The sequence below is a fragment of the Lepisma saccharinum genome, chromosome 11 (genome assembly GCF_977018435.1).
Source record: "Lepisma saccharinum chromosome 11, izLepSacc3.1, whole genome shotgun sequence".
NCBI classification, from domain to species: domain Eukaryota; kingdom Metazoa; phylum Arthropoda; class Insecta; order Zygentoma; family Lepismatidae; genus Lepisma; species Lepisma saccharinum.
Window position 1 is genome coordinate 17,780,530 of NC_139239.1, and position 20,934 is coordinate 17,801,463.

The 20,934-nt window shown below is 34.2% G+C and overlaps 1 protein-coding gene across 7 annotated transcripts in view; it reads left to right on the top strand.

Annotated features, from left to right (window-relative positions):
- LOC145994656 (uncharacterized) overlaps positions 1-20,934 on the top strand; it is a 314,233-nt gene that overhangs the window by 247,856 nt on the left and 45,443 nt on the right. For 5 of the 7 annotated variants that reach the window (XM_083130764.1, XM_083130768.1, XM_083130766.1 and 2 more), the window contains 2 exons: positions 1,862-1,901; positions 11,761-11,903. In XM_083130764.1, the coding sequence (XP_082986890.1) occupies positions 1,862-1,901; positions 11,761-11,903 (183 nt within the window). The remainder of the gene's footprint in view (positions 1-1,861; positions 1,902-11,760; positions 11,904-20,934) is intronic. The other 2 variants (XM_083130767.1, XM_083130770.1) reach the window with 1 other exon arrangement.

A 20,934-nucleotide genomic window follows, 5' to 3' on the forward strand; every position in this document is an offset into this window, starting at 1 on the left:
ATGCTAGTCAGTTGCCTTTAAAGAGGGGATCAGTATATTGAACCTTGGACTATTGTTTTTCCTTACCTTGTACCTTGTAACCTTTATTGTTGGGTTAATTTGTTTGTAGTAGCACAAAACATTGTTGTTCCTTGTTTAAATGTGTTTTTTCTTTGAGTTTAGCATCTGTAACATTCACAGCACATACGTTTTTATCTTAAGAAAAGTAGTTTTTGCATGTAATAATTGTGTACTTGGAATTTGAATCTAGATTTGTGTAATGGCCATTTTAAACTGTTATGTATATCATTTCAAAGGCATACTGTACTTACTATAACGATGTGATTCACAAAGTGGTTCATCCAACATGAGGAACATTTCAGGGTATATTTTTAAAATTATCTGTTAGAAATTAGAAAAAAACACTATTTACTGAACGCTGTATTTCTTTTGCCTTTTCCTTTTTTTAAAAGAAAAATTGACTGTGTATTGTTAATGTTTATTATTTAGCTTGCTAGAAATGCTCTCACATCATGCATGTGAAAGTTCTATAGATAGAAACACAATGCTGTTACTGTATGAATGTTACTAACCAAACAGTTATTGAACTGCAAAATTAAACATCTGCAGAATATGGAAGTTACATTTCCAAAGTAGATTTAAGATATGAAGAATCAATATGTTAGAAGTAAGAATTTAATGAAGTTGATAATAACTACAAATTTCCTTTCAACAATAACTTCAACAGTTCGAAGTCTATGCAGATACCACAAGTATTTTATATTAGCACAAATATAAAAAAATATGCTTCTTGTGGGTAGAAATTTGTATTCAATCCACATTTTAACATCTGGCTCTATCGTTGAACACATTAATTGGTCGACTTTTGATCTCTCCACTGAAATTCCTAATTGTTCGGTGAGTGTTCCTTTATCAGTTTCGTTCAATCACTCATTCTCATCATCATGATTAGACAAAAGAGGCAGAAAAGCAAAGCTAAAGATCAAGAAATCAACATTTCAGCAAATACAAGTCTTTTTTGTTTTTTCCAACCCTTTTTAAAGGAAGTGTACTGCATTGCATAACACATGCCACCTTTTTGATATGCTCTAAAAATTCATATATTGGACTTTTACCTAGCGAATAATCAAGTAAACATAAAGCATTCAGAGGGAGAACGTGCAATTTTTTGGTAAGATGTAAGAGTACAAAATACAAGTTGTGCTGAGAAGTAGCACATGTTTTTATGCTAGATGAAATGTACACTTCCAGCATCTGTTCGACAAGCATGTGTGAAAGCCTAAGAAATAGAATATTTTGAACTTTATGTAACACATTTTTTATGTTCTTTCCATACACATTTCTTGTATTCTGTTCCCAGGACTTCAATGTTGCTGGAAAATATAGCTATGTTAACCATACATATTACCTGAAACACATGTTTCTCTTCTTGATCTGTGATGTGAGCAGGCGTCAAATTTTTTCTTTCACTGTTGTTTTTATTTATGATTTTATGATAAGTGGGAAATATATTTAAATGAATAAATGAATTATAGAGTTTTGTATGTCTCAGTATTTACTGGCTGTTTTGCATTATTCGGCGCTATAACCCCTTCTGTGGAATTAGAAAAAAGGAGCCCGGACAGCATAAATACAATCCATTAAAACATGCAAGGAGATTCTAAAATGCATGTTCAGAGACAATGTAAAGGCCTGTTCTTCTCAAAGAAATCTAGAAAAACATTAATTTAGTTTATTCATTATATCTTTTTGCTTAAGTATAAAAATGTTAAATCATAAGTGATTTTCTGTTTTTGTATTGATTGTGTTAAAGCAGTGAAATATATACATGACCTAAAATGTCTTTTTCATTTTGTTTTAGGAAAAAGAAACAGGAAAAAAGAAAGGGCGAAACAAAGAAGGTAAGCATAATTTACTTCTTCATTTATATTTTTAGCTAATTCGTGAGTAAAATGTGCATTACTGGAGCATGTCATATATTGCATTCATAGATCAACTAGTTATAGCAGATCATTTTTGATCATCAGCGTAATCATGAATATAGGGGTTTGAGATGAATTAGATTACTAGGGAAAGAGCATCTGTTTAGAAAGTACAAGTGTAATTTACTAAGGAGAAGTGTTTCGAGAGAATCTCTAGTTAGCACATATTTTAGCTGTGCACTAGATATAGAGTTGTCTTGATGTCACAAGAAGAGGACACTGGTGCTAGTGCTAAAATTGTATTAGAAATGTTCAGGTATTTTTTTTTTATTTTCATGACCTAAACCAGTATCATTCATAATTGGTGGACATTAGTACTGCATAAAACATGTAACTTTATATTTGTTACTACTATGGCAGTACATATGAGTATCCTAATGTCATGATCTTACCTTTTTTGCCTACATCCTGTGCTCATTCAAGTCTCAATTAATGAAGTCAATACCTTGTTTATATTAAGTAAAAGGTGAGAAAAGATGAGGTTTTGAATAGAGATGAAATTCTAACTTTTATCAGTTCAAGCAGGATAATCATGTTTTCAAATTGGAGTTTCTTTACCATTATTTGCACTACTTATATGAAACAATGCTTCTAATATCATTTCCTCCAATGTGAAAGTCGACCCATAAATTATATATTTCAAAAGTTCTTAAATTATATATCTTCAGTAAAACTATTAATATGAAGAAACTAACTGCAAATTTATGCATTTTTTTTTAAGTTTAAACCTGTTTCTGCTTTTCAATTTAAAACTTAATACATCCGTAATAGTAATAACATATTTTCATTGTGATATGAATTGCAAAACCCACAAAGAGTTAGCATAACAGACTGCAAGAAACTGATATTTTATGTTTGAATCCCAGGTTTGTTTTACTTTTGCCATACACTTAACATTCATCTTTCATTCATTTATACCCTTCATTGAATGGGGTTAACTTTGCAGTTATAATAATGTTATTTGAGAGAATAAGCAATCAAATAAATCTTAGTGGTAGTAATATAGAAAAATATTCTGTAATATCATAGTAGCAAATAAAAATTAAAAATAAAAAGCAAATTCCTTGCATATGGAGAATCTGAAAGGATTGCTATTCAATATGTAAGTAATGTAATTTGATATGACTAGAACTGGACATTACAGAATAGTACAAATGTAATCCATGTACATATTAATTAATTTAATTTATTTGCAAATATGTAGTGAATACATAGTTTGCCACTAATAAATAATTAAACTCTTTAAAAAATAATTCCATTGACGTTTGTTAACATGTTTTTTAAAAATCATAAAAGTATTTATATATTACCGTAATATGTAAATAGAAAATAATACATTATAAAGGTGACAGTCAATAATTTTAGTTGCAATATGATTACTTATTTATATATGCAAGATCTGTTTGTACAGTGATATCCATGAGTATTACCATGCAAATTGTCCATCACCATGTTCGTGCACTTTATTTGACCCAATAAGAGCTTCAAGAATTAAAAGAAAACTCAAAACAAGCTGTTGACAAATTCTACACCAGCATACATAAAATTCATAGCGTAAGAAAACATAGAATGTAAGAGAAAAATTAATGAAAATAGTCTTGGACAATTTGCCAAGCAATACTAGTGGATCCCACTATACATAAACTATTGATAAATGCTACAGAGTTCCCGTGTAGCTAAATGGTTAAAGCTTTGGTGTGAGCTGTACCAGGTTCAATCCCCAGTGGAAGCTCCAAAATATCTTGGTGTTGTTGGCCCAGTTTCATAAATACAATTGGGGAAGGGAGGGGCTACTTGAAAGCAATAGTGGAATAACCAGAAAACGAGGGCAATGGGATTTGATGTACTGATCGTGCATCAAACAAAAAAGGCCACTTGGCAAGCAGTGACCCTCAAAATGATTATGTACCACAGAGTTATTTTTTTTATTTAAAATAAATTATAAACTTAAATTTGAGAGTTCAGATAATTAAAGTTGAATGTTATAAAAGAAGGCATGAAATAAAATATGTTCATGGAAAAAATACAATTGTTTACAATATTTCTTATGAGTCCAAACAGAATAAGTTCAATATCAATACAAGAAAAACCTTTTAGATATGTTATTACAATACAAGCTTGGTTTAGAATTTAGTATATTTGTGTATTGTAAATTAATAATTACTAACATTTCTTTCTTGTTGTATAGAAGTATGAATACTTGGGCAATTAATCAGGGTTTCAGCATGATTTTCCTTGTATATATTCACAACCTATTCATCAAAGTTATGATACATATTGAATAAAAAGTAACTTAGCTAGATTGTGTAGATGTATAATGCAATTGTTTATAATATATTTAGAGATATACAGTATAATAATAACAATAATAGAATGATTTTAATAATTTTATGCAAGCTCATTTTTCTATACAAATAATTGTCATTTCCTACTTATATATATTATATCTAATTATTTATATATATACTTAGAAAATGATATGTATTGTAATGAGATGCTAAAAATGTGCTGCTTTTTTACTGCACTATATTTAATTCAATTTTAATATTTATCTCACCAGTGAAATTTTTACGATTGTTGTTGAAAGAGCTTTGAAACATATAACTATGTAATTCACAGCATTTGTTGTTTTAAAGAATTGTGTACATATATGGATTTTTTTATCTTTTCTCGCCCTTCATCACTTGCTCAAATTCTACACATTCTACATTATCTTCCGAAATGTGCATTTGGTGAGTCGGCACTCCTTTCAAATTCTCTACCTTCTTATTGGCATGCTGAGTTTTTTTATAAGAAGTTTGCTAATGTTGCTTGTACAGTTTCCGCTTGCTTGAAGACCGTTTTAACTCAGTATTTCTTCAACAGTAATTTCTCCTATGGTTGCATGTCCTCTTTCTTGTTATGCTGCATGATCTTTTTGGAATGGAAACTCAGAAACAAACTGTTCTTTTCCCCAGTTTGATTCATTAGATCATATAAAATTTAGTACTTTGTAAATATGAATGTTTGAAACTCAAATCCTAAACTAGAAAACATCTAATTTAACATCTACTTGTCTCCAGAATTCATCTTCACCTTTCCTCGCAAGCTAGAAAGCTACAATTGACACATTGCTGTTGTATTCCATATCCAATACCTTATTTTTCAGTTACTTTTTAAATTAAGAAAGGGAGTAACTACAGCACTGAAGCTTTCTAATGTGCAGTGGGGATGAAGATAATTTTTGGACAGGTGTTGCATTCTGTTATTACACTTAGCTATAATCATGTAGATTTTATTCAGACTATACATGCTTGAATTTCTATAAGGGAGCAACTTTAAATAGGTATAATTATACCTCTGATAAATAAAAAAAACAGTATGGATATACCAAATAAACTACTTATATGAAATTTATTACCACCAACAATGTGCTGAACCAATACAAAGTGACAGAGGTTAATCCCTTGAAGATAGGGACAAAACATCATATTTTAGAAAGAAAATGATTTGGAGGTTGGTAATAGTACATGCATAATCAACACACACCAAACTGTATTGGTAACACAAGACTATCTGTGTGATGATGCAATTTTCTTACGAAATATGCTTTCTGAATAACCTGCAATAATTACTAGCACTGTGTAACATATTGTCGTTCCAATGCCAAAACCACGAATGTGCTAAATCTTACTTTTGAGATGAAAGCATTTTAATATTCAATATCTCAGGAAAAACAAGTTTTACATTTTGATAAATGTTGTCATTGATAAAATACAAAGTATGTGCTGAAAGTAATGAGCCAAGTGTTATTACTCAAAGTCAGAAACCACTATTTTTATTCTAGCTATGGTAATACATAATTTGGACCTTGTTGTTACTATTCCATGTAACTTCCAGATTGTTCAACACATTTGCACCACTGTAATGGTAATTCAGAGTAATTGAACAAGGCTCACAACTTTCAATACGTGCCTTGTATGTGCCTACTTATGTCTTGTATTTAGGCCTATTAGCATGCGGTACCAACAAAAAGTAGTCAGAAACTGCACTAGGTGAATAAGTTAAAAAATGCACATTCGTGGTTTTGACATTGGAACAATATGTGCTGAACATTCTTTTTCAGTTTTAGGAAAGTAATGAGCTTGCAGAGTTAGTGTCTACATTTCTTTGTTATTCCATATTGTTTCTATAACATATAAAATTTACACTTTGGAAAATAGAATGACCGAACAAATTTTTTTTACTGTATTTAAAGCTATTATATCACTTTTGAGATAAGTTAGCATGCAATTATATGGTTTAAATCCATAAATATGCACCTTCAGTGGTAGTGTTTATATGTCTCTTTGCTGGCAGACTTATGGATCTAGTAATGGCACTTGTTGAGCAAGGTGCTGATACCAGTGACTTCCAATTAGTCAAAATGAACATAAACAGCATCGGAATTTGAACTTCCCGAATGATATTGATTTTTGTTGTGCATTTTACCTTGGAAAAGAAAACACATTTTTTAGATTGTAGTCCTTAAGACTTGAAAAATGAAATTTTCATATCTTGTCCATGTGAAGAAAAATGATTTTTGAATCAAGTTTCGCAATGTTTATGCTGAGCATAGACTAATAGTTAGTTCACCATACTACTACCAATACTACACCAAATTCATTCATTCGTCAGTAATGTTCTGGAATACATTCTTAGCCTCTACAATGATGTGATTCTTTAATTTACAGATTTTTATTATTATTTCATGAAAGTAATTGTAGGAAGGGTCACAATTTGATAAAATTTTGAAACTTCAGTACGGCAATTATAGAATATTTGATTCATTGTAATGAATAATAAAATATCAGCATTTTGCCAACAAACGAAGTGTGCTGACAATCCTTACGAAAAGCCAAAATCTTATCTTGAGGTGGGAAGGAAAGTAGAAAATTTCTCGCAGATCTATTTTTATTTCAAATGCAAAAGTTATTCCAAAAATCCAACTAAAAGAGGCAGCAAAAGAAAGACTAATATATATATGAAGAACAATCACTAATTTATGTGCAGAATCTGTGAAAAAATTTCCTACCGAACCCGCACACGGTTTTTACACATGTCACATGCATGTAATAATCATTACAACACAAAACATGAACTCTTGCACCAAGACATGATTCTGTTAATGACTTTTATTGGTTGTAATGGTAGCTGCATTGATATATTTGGGAATATAGCTAATGCTCATTAGATTTCATCTGCACAATATTGGAATATGTATATAATGCTACTAGCTAGACCGTGGCATCAGTAATTCAATGAATTTTAACCTAATACAAAACATGGTGAGTAAAGTTTTACAAATTATGTATAGTTAACTAAATTCCTATCTGTTAAAAATATTAGTGTTTTTAGAGAACCATATTTTTGTGTGTGTTTGTGTACCCCCAGTTCTTAATACCTTGAAATTCTTATTGTTCTTATTTTGTTAAGTAATGATATTAACATTCAAAGGCTTATCGTAAAGATTTATTTATTGAAATATTATAGTTTTTTTATTTTGCGAAACCACATATGTATTTAGTTGTGTGCAGTTTTATAACTAATAGCAAATTTTGACATATTATTTTCATTTAGTTATTAATTTGTTATGGGGTGTAGAATCATTCTGCTCATAAGAAAGAAGTGAAAAAACTAGATTGCTATTTCTTGAATTTTTATGTTGAAATCCCATTCTTAAGTTTATTAATATAAGCCATTGTGACAAAACTGATTTATGATTTTGCTTAAATATCTGCATCACTTTAAAATGTAAATAATTGGTAAAGTAGTGATACCATTGATTAATAAATTTGTGATGGGGTTGTTAAATTACAGTTATGTGCCTACAGGAAAATGAGCTTCTGTAATACTGTCTTGCACTCTTTCTCCATGTTTATATTCTTAAATTAAATAGTGAAATTTAATACAGGTGTGTTAATTTTATTGCTAAATTTTGAAGAGATTCAGATAAATAAGAGTCTACTAATCTTATTGGCATCTGGTTGTTTTTTCCCCTTGATCTTTGCTATATATATATAGTTTGCATCTGAAGTGAAAGTTATTTTTCATGAGAATCAATTTTAGTTTTCTTTCTAATCAAAAAGCTTGTTTTAAGTACACTTTATGCTCAGATAAGTTGTTTTTTTTTCTCCTCCTCCAAATTGAAAGAGCGTGTTAAATGCAGCCACTCATATCTTTAGATCTGCCATATTTGTAGTTGGTGGCATGTGTTCAATTACATTAAATAACAGACTTCTACAGATTCGGATCACAGGGAATGGACATGGGCAAGGTGGGGTCTGGAGCATGTAATATGTGCAGTGTCTATGAATAAATTTTTAAAAAATAAATTCAAGTGCCCTGAAAAATTGAAAATCTTGATTTCTCAGTCCGAAGTACGTGCCTTATATAGTGTCAATATACAGTAATTTACATTACATGTTATAATATAATATTCTGAAAGTATTGAGATTACTATGAAGTATTTTGAAACTAAAAATGAAAATGTAGAATTTTTCAGCGAAAAATGCAGGCTGGACCAGCACTCAAACCCGTGTCTCTGGCATACCACTGAGCTACCGAGCCGGCCTGGCCTCACCTGATTTTTCGCTATCGTTGAAAAATTCTACGAGTACATCTCCAGTGCGTCCCTGATTTAAATAAAAATGCAAAGGCTATGCAATTTGAAATTTGTGTCATTTCTTTGCATTCGTAAAGTATCACTGATGTGATGTTTGCCTCAGTACAAAGAACACCTGTGACTTGGCCAGGATTTGAACCTGGAGATTTTGGTAGTGAGACTGAAAGTTGAGAACTTAATGTGCTTGTTCACTGAGCTAGCAAGAATGATTTCAGTAATCATCAATATATTTAGTTGTAACAAAGCAGTTTATTAGTTTAGATTTTTACGTAATTTTCTATCCTATTGTATAAAGTGCTGCAATTCCACCATAAACATTTTCTCTGCTTTGTTTGCAACTGTTCGGCATGGGGTCCCCTAAAGTTTGGACCCGAGACGAGTGCCCCAATTGCCTCCTCCTTCGTTTGAAATCTTGATCGTGAGTGTAGCAAAAGTTTTCGTTGTAAGGATCTGACACTAATATGCCCACTAGTGAAAGCATATTTAAACTATGATGCTAAGGGGGTAAAACTTTGCATCAGGCAAATGTGGAAACTTGTTACCAGGTATTAATATATGAAAAGAAGAATTATGATATGGCATGTAAAAATCAACCTACAAGGTAGTGTTGTTATTTCTATACCCTTCTCCGTCTGAATATTATATTGTCGTATGTCCATCTGCACTGACTTTGCAGGAGAGCCTAAAGTTTGAGGTACAAGATTTGCGCAAACGTTTTATTAATGTTGATAATTCACACGACTTGACAGCCAGGTACATTGCTTCGGAACATGATGCATTCCCGTAAGGGACATGATAACATCATCAACTCATCTTCGATGAAAAGTGGAGATACAAAACATCATTCAGCCGGTGCGGTATGAAATTTGCCAATACCTAATATTGTCCCAATCCAATATACACGAATACATTGACTGGTTAATTAACCTCCCTAATTAACACATGTAACCAATCAACTCTTATATGTTTTGTCTTAGAAAAGCTGCAGGTGCAGAGGAATTATGTATTTAGATATTTACTGTTCACAAAACAAAAGTACCTGTATTGTACCTGTTTACATGTAAAAAATAAGCAAAATGTCAAAATTTTGCACTAAATTACAGGCCATTTTTAGACACATTGTATTGGTAAAATTGTAGGCAATTGAATCAATGAACCAATACATCCATATGCAGGCCAATACTGATGAATCTGTTCCATCCCTGTTTCTGCTTAGTCGTTTTCTATCAACTGGTTGTGATAATAAGCAATGAGCATGATGAGTTAAGATTTGAAATTCTTCCCCATATTCTATTGTTTCAAAGATGTCTGATGATCTAACTACCTTGCACAGAGAATGCTATAATTAGACTTGGCCAAGAGTATGATTGTCTAAAAATATATACATTTTATCTGGAAATAAATGTGAATTGAATAAAAAATGATTTACTATGATTGAGTCAGTTTTAATATTTTTATAATGTAACGACAGATAGCTTGATGTGTAGCAAAAATATGAGATACAAATATGTATAATAAATAGAAACTTGGCCAACTCTAATAAATTTATACCGGCTTTATACATTTATTGTACAAAGTTATTGGTCTTGCATTATATGCTTGTAATTTATAGTGTTTGTGCATGTTTCCAATCTGTTTTTGAGGAAATCAGCTATCAGAAAATAGAGTTATTAATCTTGTAAATTTCAAAGCTAAGATAGCTTCAAAGAAGTGTAAAAAGAGGGGAGGAGAGACTTGCACTTCTCCTTCTTTTCACTATCACAGTAAAGACATTTTTTTAAAAATATTTTACCTGTCCTAAGTATGTTCTGGTTTTACTTCAGTAAGCAGTGTAAGTGTAGTTACCACCAAGACTTTTTCCTTAGCAATATCAGACTTGCATAACATGAAGAGTGATCTCCATTGTTAAGTCTTTGGAGGATAGTACAGTTATGATTATTGTCTATGAATTTTAATCCCACCATGCCCCTTTATGGCATTAATTTTTATCGCATGCGTGATAAACAACTTTCAATCATGCTTTTTTTTTTGTGAGAGAGTTGCCTCATAGATTGGATTTTTTGCATTAACGTAAGCCGTTTTACATTAAAGGGCATGCATTATGTATTGCAGTTAGCCAGAGTGCCTATACACCCACACAATTGCAATAAAAGTCAATCTGCAAAACAAGGTTAAAAATTTTGTCCTAGAAGAAAACACACTGCTATCATATCTCTTAATTAAACACATTATGAGATATATTTAATTATTTTTGTAACCGTGTGTCTCGTCGTCTTACTATTATGATAAAGACTAACATTAACTTAACAACATACTTTATTGTACAACACGAAGTAGAACGAGAACTCAAGAAGTTACAAGCAACGATTTTGGTTACGAGGACCCTTCACTGTCGGCTATGTTTTCATTAATAGTGGTGCCAGTTCCTTCTGTCTCAAGGCACTTGAATATGTGAAATTTGTTGAAATATTGAGTATTAAAAAATGTTTGGTCATTACAAGAAAAATATATTTTTTTTATTAACAGACACCGAAAGAAGTTAATGTACATTATGGCTCTCCCTTCTTTTTCCAGTAGTGGAAGTGAAACCACAATTTATTGCCATGAACATGAAGAGATTGAACATCATTTATGAGCAATGAAACTGCATTTTTAGTTTGTAATAATGCACCCCAAAAAAAACGAAACAATTATATGGGATATTTGCTTGCAGTTTGTTGTTTTGACAAATCAAATTTTCATCAGAATATTATGGAAACCCAACATTACCTTGTTCAAAGGTACCAAGATAACCTGTATTAGACACTTGCATGGGGAAATGTGAATTGCAGAATCAAGTGAATGATTGGGAGACACATTAGCAATTTTGTTTTCTTGGAAGCTATTGCAGCCTTTGAATAGTCAATATGTTTGTGATGACATTTGGAAAAGTTTTCTTTCCATTGCTTAGTAAAAAGAGTAGATAAAATGCAAGATTTTGTAGAGTAACAATGTACTTCTCTTGTAATCAGTTTGACATGCATGCATGTGTGAATTTTTTTAATAACAACTTTTATGTAAATGCTTGTGCATAATGTTAACATGTTTTTGTATGAAAGAACAATGTATAGAACTAACAGTAATGTTCTTCTTCAGTAATGATACATGAACCTGCAGTGCTCATTGAGGGTGTGCTTTTCCGAGCACGCTACCTGGGATCAACCCAGCTCGTCTGCGAGGGACAGCCTACGAAAACCACTCGAATGATGCAAGCTGAAGAAGCCGTTTCAAGAATTAAGGTAGGGACGGACATTCACTTTACACACTTTTTTTTCCCCTGGGAGTGTCATTGCTGTTTTGGTTGGCATCATTTTTTACTTTCCTCTCCTCTGTCTAGTGTTGCCCTTTTTTCTCTCTTTCTCTGAGTCGTGATCTTTTTTCTGTTTTTAAGTTTTGTTATTTGCTGCTGCTTTTACCGGTGTCCAATCCTATTTGTGAAATTAAAAACATTTTGATGTATTCTTTAAATTCCCTATTATAATCAGTTTATTCCTTGAATGTGAGGGAACTTTTTTTTTCAGATTGTAAATATTCTTGATTGCTATTTGAGGTTATGTTGCATATTCTTGTTACTTCACTTTAAAAAAAATGAAATCAATAAAAAAAAAGTATTTCTACTTGCTAAAGTATTGTTAAAAAGTGCTCATATAATTGCTGATGTTAGCTCTTGCAGGTCAATTAATTCAATTACGTTTGCAATTAAAACTTTTGAGTCGAAGTTGTTTCAAAATTTATTTTTCTTATGTAAGGAGGTTTTATTGTTTCATACCAGAATAAAAATGTGGCAACAAAATTTGCAGGCCAACCAAAACTGCAGCCAGAGCTCCCAGGGTTATGATGATGGTAGAATTGATGATGATGATGATTGTGGTGATGAGAATGAACATTTTGATGAAGGTGAGGTTGAGGATGGGGAATGTAATGTTGAGGATGACAAAATAGTAGATGAAGGTTGCCACTCCGAGAAAAATCAATCAGTCCAACTCCCCAAACACACTGTACTGCCATTAGGTACAGGAGCTACAGGCACGGTGTTCAGGCTGCAGTTCCTAGGTTCTGTAGACGTTGATGAGGAATCCATTGGAAAGAAGAGAAGGAAGAGATTAAAGAAGAATATGGTGGAAGAAGCTGTAACAAAGATCAAGGTGTGTGTTGGTTTGCACCTGACCCCTCATCATTATTTTTCTGTGTAGATGTATGTGTATGTATTTGAGCTGTATATTGCTTCATGATGTTCACACACAGAAGATACATAAAAATTTCAGCAAAAAATGCTCTGTCAGGGCTAGAACCTGGGTGTCTGCCATACCATGCTGTTGTTCAACAAACTGAAATCAAGGCTGACTTGGTACCGCAGTTAGTAGAGGAATGTCATTGTGTGCTAAAGACCCGGGTTCAAGTCCTGGTCAATCATTCATTTTTTGCTGAAATTTCTATATAGTGTAAATTTTATATACTTTTGTAAATGGCTTCCCTCATTATTTTTCAAGTATCCAGAATTCAGTATGTGATAAAGTCAGGGAGGAGGGATTTTATAGATGAACCAACATAAAATTTTTATCGAAAGCTTACAACTGTTGATTAATGATATTTTTACTTATAAATATAAAATTGCAAATGTTCTGTGAATAGCCTGAATGTTCATTCACATTCTTAATTAACATATGTAACTAAATGAGTAGTAGCTTTTGCCCCTAAAAAAAAAAAGAGACTGTATTTGGACATCTACTTACAAAACCATGGTATATGAATTATACTTTTATAATTGTAAAAATAGTAACAGTACGTATGTACCAAAATGATTTTTTGTGCCAATACTGATAGTGATATTAAATTTACCAATAACGATAATAGAGATCCTACCAGTGTGACATAAAATTATAATGTTCCTTAAAGAACATGAATAGTTAATTAACCTCCTTAATTAATGTATGCAACAAGGTGACTGCAATGGTTTTTGCCTTTTTTAAAAACAAGGTATTAATGTAGCGTGTTTGAAAATTAGCAGCATCTGATATCAATTTTTTTAACAGCACGTTCATGAATGATGTTTCCTTTGCCATTTGCTTTCTCAACACTGGTCTCAACTGATGCAGTAGTTCACAGACTCAATAATAGAACTGTGTACAGGGTAATTACACTGAGTGCTCACTGAATTGTGACCACCCCTACTGGAAGTATTGTGGTGATTGTATGGACACAGTGCTACATGTTAAATCAAACAGCACACATTAATATGGGAGGTGGTCAGGATTTAACATCGTTCCAAAAGGGCATGATTGTGGGTGCCTGAGCATCAGGTGCGTCAATAACCCAGACAGCGACACTAGTGAGATGCGTCCATTCCAGTGTAGTAAAGGTGTACATAGTGGCAAGAAAACGGAACAACGACAACCAAGAGGTATACGGAAGATGACATTATGGGGAGAGCGTCGACTCAAGCGGCTCGTGACAGCTGAATGCACCATCAGCATCCGGTAATTATGGACCAATACAACAGTGGATGCACAACACCCATATCCAACTCAACTGCGTGGTAAACACTGGCATGCATGAAGTTCCACAGCAAATGATCCACTCGTCACCCACTCCTCACGAAGCGTCACCTCAGACTTCATCTCACTTGGGCCCACGGGCATGCTGATTGGACCGTGGACTATTGGAAAAGGATGTGTTGGTCTGATGAATTGCAGTTTTTGCTACACCACTGTGATAGGCGTGTGCATGTGTGGTGCCAACAGCACGAGGCTATAGACCCTTCCTGCATGGTGTATGGTTGCTTCTGTTGGCATGGACTGGGACCATTGGTGTGTATGGACCACCGTGTGACATCCATTGTATATCGGGAGGTGTTAGGAGACCACTTACACCCTACAATGCAACACTTCTACTCACATGGGGATGGCATTTTCCAGGACAACAATGCACAGTACCACAGAGGCAGGACTGTACTTGCTTGGCTGGAGGAACATTCCACAGAGATGCAGCATATGAATTGGCCCCCTACCTCCTTGATCTTAATCCCATAGACCATCTGTGGGATGTTGTGAAATGAGCTCTTGGAACCATGCATCCTGCTCCGACATCAATCGGCTCATTATGGGATGCCATCAGGAATATATGGTGTCAGATCCATGTGGAGACACATCAGCACCTCGTAGAATCCATGCCACACCATGTCCAGGCCGCCAGCCGAGCCAAAGGTGGACCAACAAAGTATTAGATAGGTGGTTGCAATTCAGTAAGCACTCAGTGTATAAAATCTGTGAAATTTAGAGGTTCAGTTAAATGTAATGAATCATACACCAAATGAAAGACAAACTCTCTGAAATATTTTACAGTCCTCAAAAGTGCTCAATATGCCCACCCTTTGTAATATGCCACATATTTAGTCTGTGGTCATTTCTGCCCACAACCATCCCTGTATATCAGGAGTGACTGTGTTAATGGCAGTGGTCATTTGATGTTACAGATCATCAAGGTCCTGTGATACGGGTGGTACATGAATGTGATCTTTGACGTAGCCCCACAAGAAAAATTGCAGGCTTCAAGTTGAGTGACCTGAGACATAAAGCATGTAAAATGCTATCTCCATCTGGTTTGCTGTCGTGACTATGGCTCCTATTCTGCAACAAAATACATGGGCAGAATCCTGGATATTAAATGAAAGAAGTAAATCGGTATTGGGCAGGTTTCCTCTGAGGTCAGTCGGGGAGAAAACTTTTCCCTTCTGTTAGGAATATAGTTGTTGCTACATGGACATGACTATCTTACCACTTCTCCAAACCCTTTTCTGGAATGCTACAAATCCAGAAAAATTGAGGGTCTTCCTAGTGGTAACGTTGTTGCCTTGTATTCAAGGATTCTCGGGTTCGATACCCAGTGGAGGCCCACAGTAGTTTGGATCCCATTTAAACTGTAGGTCCTGATTAGCCTATCTGTGCATAAAGTGGACTTAAAACAACAACTCAATTCAACTCAACAACTCAGCCCAGAAAAATTACACTAAACTGTGGTGCAACAGCCCTTTGAGGTCCAGTGCCTGCCAGTGGTTCTTCTCTGAGTGAAGTATAGTCTCCACATCGAGTTCCACTGTTTGCTGGCTTTCAAGTCTTGCTTGCTTTCAAGTAGCTCTCAAATTGTCTTCACGATGCTGGCTTCACCAGAAAATTTTGGGGGACGAACCTAGGACCAGTTGCACCAAAAATGAGTGTGCTATAAGTTAAATGACCTACAATTCTTAACACAGGAATAAAGTGGACAAATGCAGGCATTATAACTATTGTGTGTAGTTTTATATGTTGAATGCAATACATCTTTCTCCTAAAAACTCAATATGCTGACCAAGGAAGAATTTATTTTATTTTAAAACATAAAACTAAATGTTACGTTTCAATATATAGATATAGATATATATCTTCCCATTTTGTACCTTATTTCATTTGTATTTGGTACAGAGTCTGAAGAAGACTTTGCTGGAAGGTTGAAACGTAACGTTTTATGTTTGAAAATAAAATAAATTCTGCCTTGGTCAGCATATTGAGTTTTTGGTTATCATGGAAGCAAGGCTTAACCTTTTGGAGCCCAAGGCCATTTTCACAGGTCCCCTTGGTGCCCGAGCCGATTTTGAGCAAAATGCAGTGTTTCAATTAAATGAGTGTAGATCGGAGGCTAATTGCCCTAGAGAGATGAATGACATACCATTGTACACGGAATGAACCAGAGATTCAGACTATATAAAATTTATGCAAATTCGGCATATATGTGGCAGGGGGGAGGGGAGAACCTCCAAAATTCCAATATTTCGGAAAAAATGGGGATTTCCACCCTCCCCCCAAGAAAAAAGTACATGACAGTGTTGACATGCACATGGAAATTATCGCTGTCATGTAAGAAACAGAGAAATATTTGCATCATTATCATATGACCAATGTAACGCAAGTGTACCCCCGAAACGAAAGGCCTGCGCGCCACTGTCTCAAGCTTCGGATTTCAGCGAAATGCAGGGTTACATTGAAATGACTATATATTCTTGCAGCTACTTCCAAATTCTATTTGTAGACAATGCAGGGTAACCTTTGTAGACACTTGTGAAACACTTGTTCTCAAGAACAAAGGCTTTTCTTCAGCGTGCCTCAAACTTAGATTCTTAGGATGCAGTTTCAACAACCCCTCTTCCCCCTCCCCAACCCCCACCCCCCACTTGTGCCCGCACGGAAAACATTCCTTTTGACCTCGGGTACCGATAAACAAACTTCCTTCGAATGCAGTTACAGGGGTGAGGGAAACTCATTGCTTTAGAACAACAAAGCAGGTATTCGGCAATTTTTTTCCCTTGAAAAGAGATGCAAAAAAGTTGCCTTTTTCCCTGCCAATTTCATGAAAGAAACAAAAAAAACGTACAATAATAATTTATGTTAAATACATGTGTTAACAACAATATGAAAAAAAGAAAATCTGAATTCTATCCAAAAATAGCGAAGTTATAACATAAAAACTACGACCTTAACAAAGCATCTCGATCGAGACGATCGGGCACTTGAGGGTTTCCTAAGAGCGTCTCGATCGAGACGATCGGGCACCAAAGGGTTAATGGTGTTATCTTTCTCCTGTGCCTCATTCATTTTCTTTTGTCTTTCTCATATATAGCATATTCTAAATACTTTAGTGCAACTGGGTTTGGGTTTGTGGAAACCACTTGAAAGAAATAGTTATGTACTTGGTTCTAAGAAGCCAAAGAATGGCACAGTGAGACTCATTGTACTGACCACGAATCACCCAGTGAAGAGCTGCGTGGAAGAAACTTCGATTATTGCACCGTAGCATTTATTTATTTAATATTATTTTTAATATAGTGCATAGTTTGTAAATTCTCCATTGTGTGTATACTCACAAGGAATGTGGTACAGGCACATGCATGCACAAACACATACTCTCACTACTCACTATCTCTCTCTGCATCCCTCCCTCCCTCACTCACTCTCTCTCTCACTTGTAAATCACAGATATGGTGTCTTCCGAAGTTAATACATAAAAGGTTTGTTTCCTTCTTCTTCACTGCTTTTGAATTTTACGTTTTTGACTACCAGATTCACATATTGCTTGCTTGAGGTTTAAATGTACCTTCAATCATTTGGTTGTTTCAAACTTGTCAATGAATCATCTGAAGTTAACCATTTGGTTACATATGTGAATCATTTGCTCTACAATGCTTAATCAACAATGTAAACTGCCCCAACATTCTTTGGGCAGATGACTGCATGCACCAAGCAATAACCAGCAACCAGAAATTGCTTTGACTGCAGGAGCCACATTGAAAACTAAAAGTCAGGACTTCCCCAAGCTAGTTACATGTCAACTTGCCATTGTCATGTATATTTTTGCATGCTACCTTGTAGAGCAGTGATTTCAAACCTTCCCTCTCACATCCCATTTCTTCTATTCTAATTATGTTAAATAACACCAAAAATTTTTGTCTTACTACGTCAAAAATTTTAAAAAATTGTATTACAGAAAACAATTTACTTGCGCTTAATGACTTAGTAAGTTATGATTATTTTATTTTTAAAGTATAATTGAAACCAATCTTTTGGTACCGGTCTAATTGGTAGCTTCAGATCAGTTTCTATTCGTAATCAGTTGCACATATAGTTTGTGACAAGAAAAGAATTCATGAGAGAACCAAAACTATTTTTGCTACCCCTGTCTGATACTTCAGATACCACCAGTGGTTGGAAATCCTTTTGCATGCTATTTCCATCTCTGAGATCAAACAATTAATTTCTAAATAAAAATACTATGGATGGACTTCTAAACTTTACCAACATCGATATTCTACCAATCCAATATAAAATTCCAAATGTTCCATAAAGAACCAGGATGGTTCAATGAAAAAAAACTGTGTATGTAAACATTTCTTTACAAATCCAGGATATAAGAATTCGACCATTATATTCATTAAAAAAAAAAAGGCTGAATTTTTGCACTATATACTGATAAACCAATACACCAATTAATTTCTCCCATCTCTAAAAATATACAATACATTACATTAATTCATACTGCCATTAGTTATGTAAAAAAAAGAGCAAGAAGTACAGACAAGTACATAACAAGTACTATGAAAGTTATTTTAATTATTGTTATCACGTAATGAAATTCAGATAGAGCATCATTAACTTTTATTGAAGAAACGGTCAGCATTGTCTTGATAATAATTAGGAGGGGGTACTGTTACTAGTTTCATTTATGTTGACTTTATGTTCATTACATTAGACACAAAGAAAGAGGGCTTCTTTTTCATGTGTGTCAATGATTATAATTGTTAAAAGCCCTTAGCAAAAACCAAGTTGTGAAGTGAATTTCTGGAAATGTAATTTTGATTTCATTGGTGTATATTTGTCATGCCTGTATGTATGTATGTATGTATGTACGTATGTGTGTCTTTCCAGATGACATTTATTTTCACATTACTTTTTTTTTCCCTTGTAGCATTGATTTTTGACTGTGTTCTTAGTACCAATAGCATAAATATTTTAATATTATGGATGATTTTTAAACTTCAATTATTCTCTTTTTTCTTATGCTGACATTGGTTCTTCTAGGCTTTGGTAAGTTGGAATGATTAATGTTCCCATTGTTTTATTATAATTTTTGCATGCCATCATTTTATGCAGAATGAAGTGACCTTTGCAAAAATTCACATGTATAATGGTTTGAGCTTTGAAAGAAACAAATTGAAATTGATCCAAAATACTCTCGTTTACATGTGGCATGTTTACTTCGACACAGGGCAAAGGAACTGATAGTTATGAGTTTTTTTATGGTGATTTGATCATCAACTGTGAGTTTTTTTATGGTGACTTGATCATCAACTATGAACTGTAAAATACAGGTTTTATTTATTGTAATAGACACTCGTAAAACACACCATAACTGATGGCATTTGTAAGATTGGATCTGATAGTATGGTAAGAAGAAGCAAGTAAGTCCAACTACATGTGGTACATTTTTGTGAAACATTGTTTATTTTTTTTTTTTTCTGGTTAAAGAGGTTATATACATTCTATAGTCTGAAGGTTAGTTCACTAAGTGAGAGTGCAATGCTTTAGATTTGTAACTATTCTTGTGCATTTCCTTAGTGCAGAGTATTGAAAATAATACCATGTATCCAGAAAGTAAAAAATCAAAGGCTAATATGCATTCACCTAATTTATATTTTACAAAACGTCCACTGCAAATGAATTACCTATACACATTGGAAGGAGTATGAAGCCCATCCATTTCGTGAATGAATCATGGTCTTAGACACTACCTGAATCATGGTCTTAGACACTTTGGTAGTGAGGTCATGCATTTCTCTTATCAAATACCAATTTGCACAAATTTCTTTCTCTTGAACATTAGTCTTGCCATCCAAGAATTCACGACACCACTTCATGACATTTTGCCAATTTATGTTGTTCACATAAATGTCAACAATTTGTCTACGAATTTCTGCTGGACACTCACTTGTTACATTGAGAAACCGAATGATGGAACACACATTTCATTTGGTGGAATTATGAATCGGCACTACCATTTCAAGCACTTGTTACTCAAACAACACTCGATGTAGCACTGCCAAACGAACATGAGGTGTTAGCATAAAGATCAAGGTTTAAGCCAGTTTAGCTGCATACACACAACAAAACTTCCCTTTGGCTGACATTCAATGTATGTTTACTTTTCAGATACACCTTGTATGTGTATATAAAAAAAAGGCAAAGTGTTCCCCTGTGCATAGCACCACGCCTTGAAGGCGTATAGGGGGTGTGGGGGTAACGCCCCACACTTTCTTGATCCGGTCGTGAGTGGGGGTGATGTGATCAGCATCACGCCCCTGACCGCCTTTACCCCCCAGGGTTTCCCCCAGGTACCCATGTTATTCGACGCTGGGTAGGAGCCGGGGCCGCTTCCACCGTTAGAAAAGTTCCCGGATTTGAACCGGCCGGCGATCGAACCCGGGACCTTGAGCATGGTAGTCAGACGCGTTACCGACTGAGCCACCGCGGCCACTTTAGTTGATTACTTGTATAATATTCGCATAACGCAGATATAAAGTGGGCCTCCAAGATAGCATAGTAATCAAGGAATCACACTTAAGAACTTTTACACAGAAATAGAAGTACAATCGGATGTCACACTAATGGTATATAGGTAGTGTGAAGTAGGTTACATAGCTGATTAGTTTATAACTGCTTTTTGTGCTAATGCACCCGTCAGTTTTAT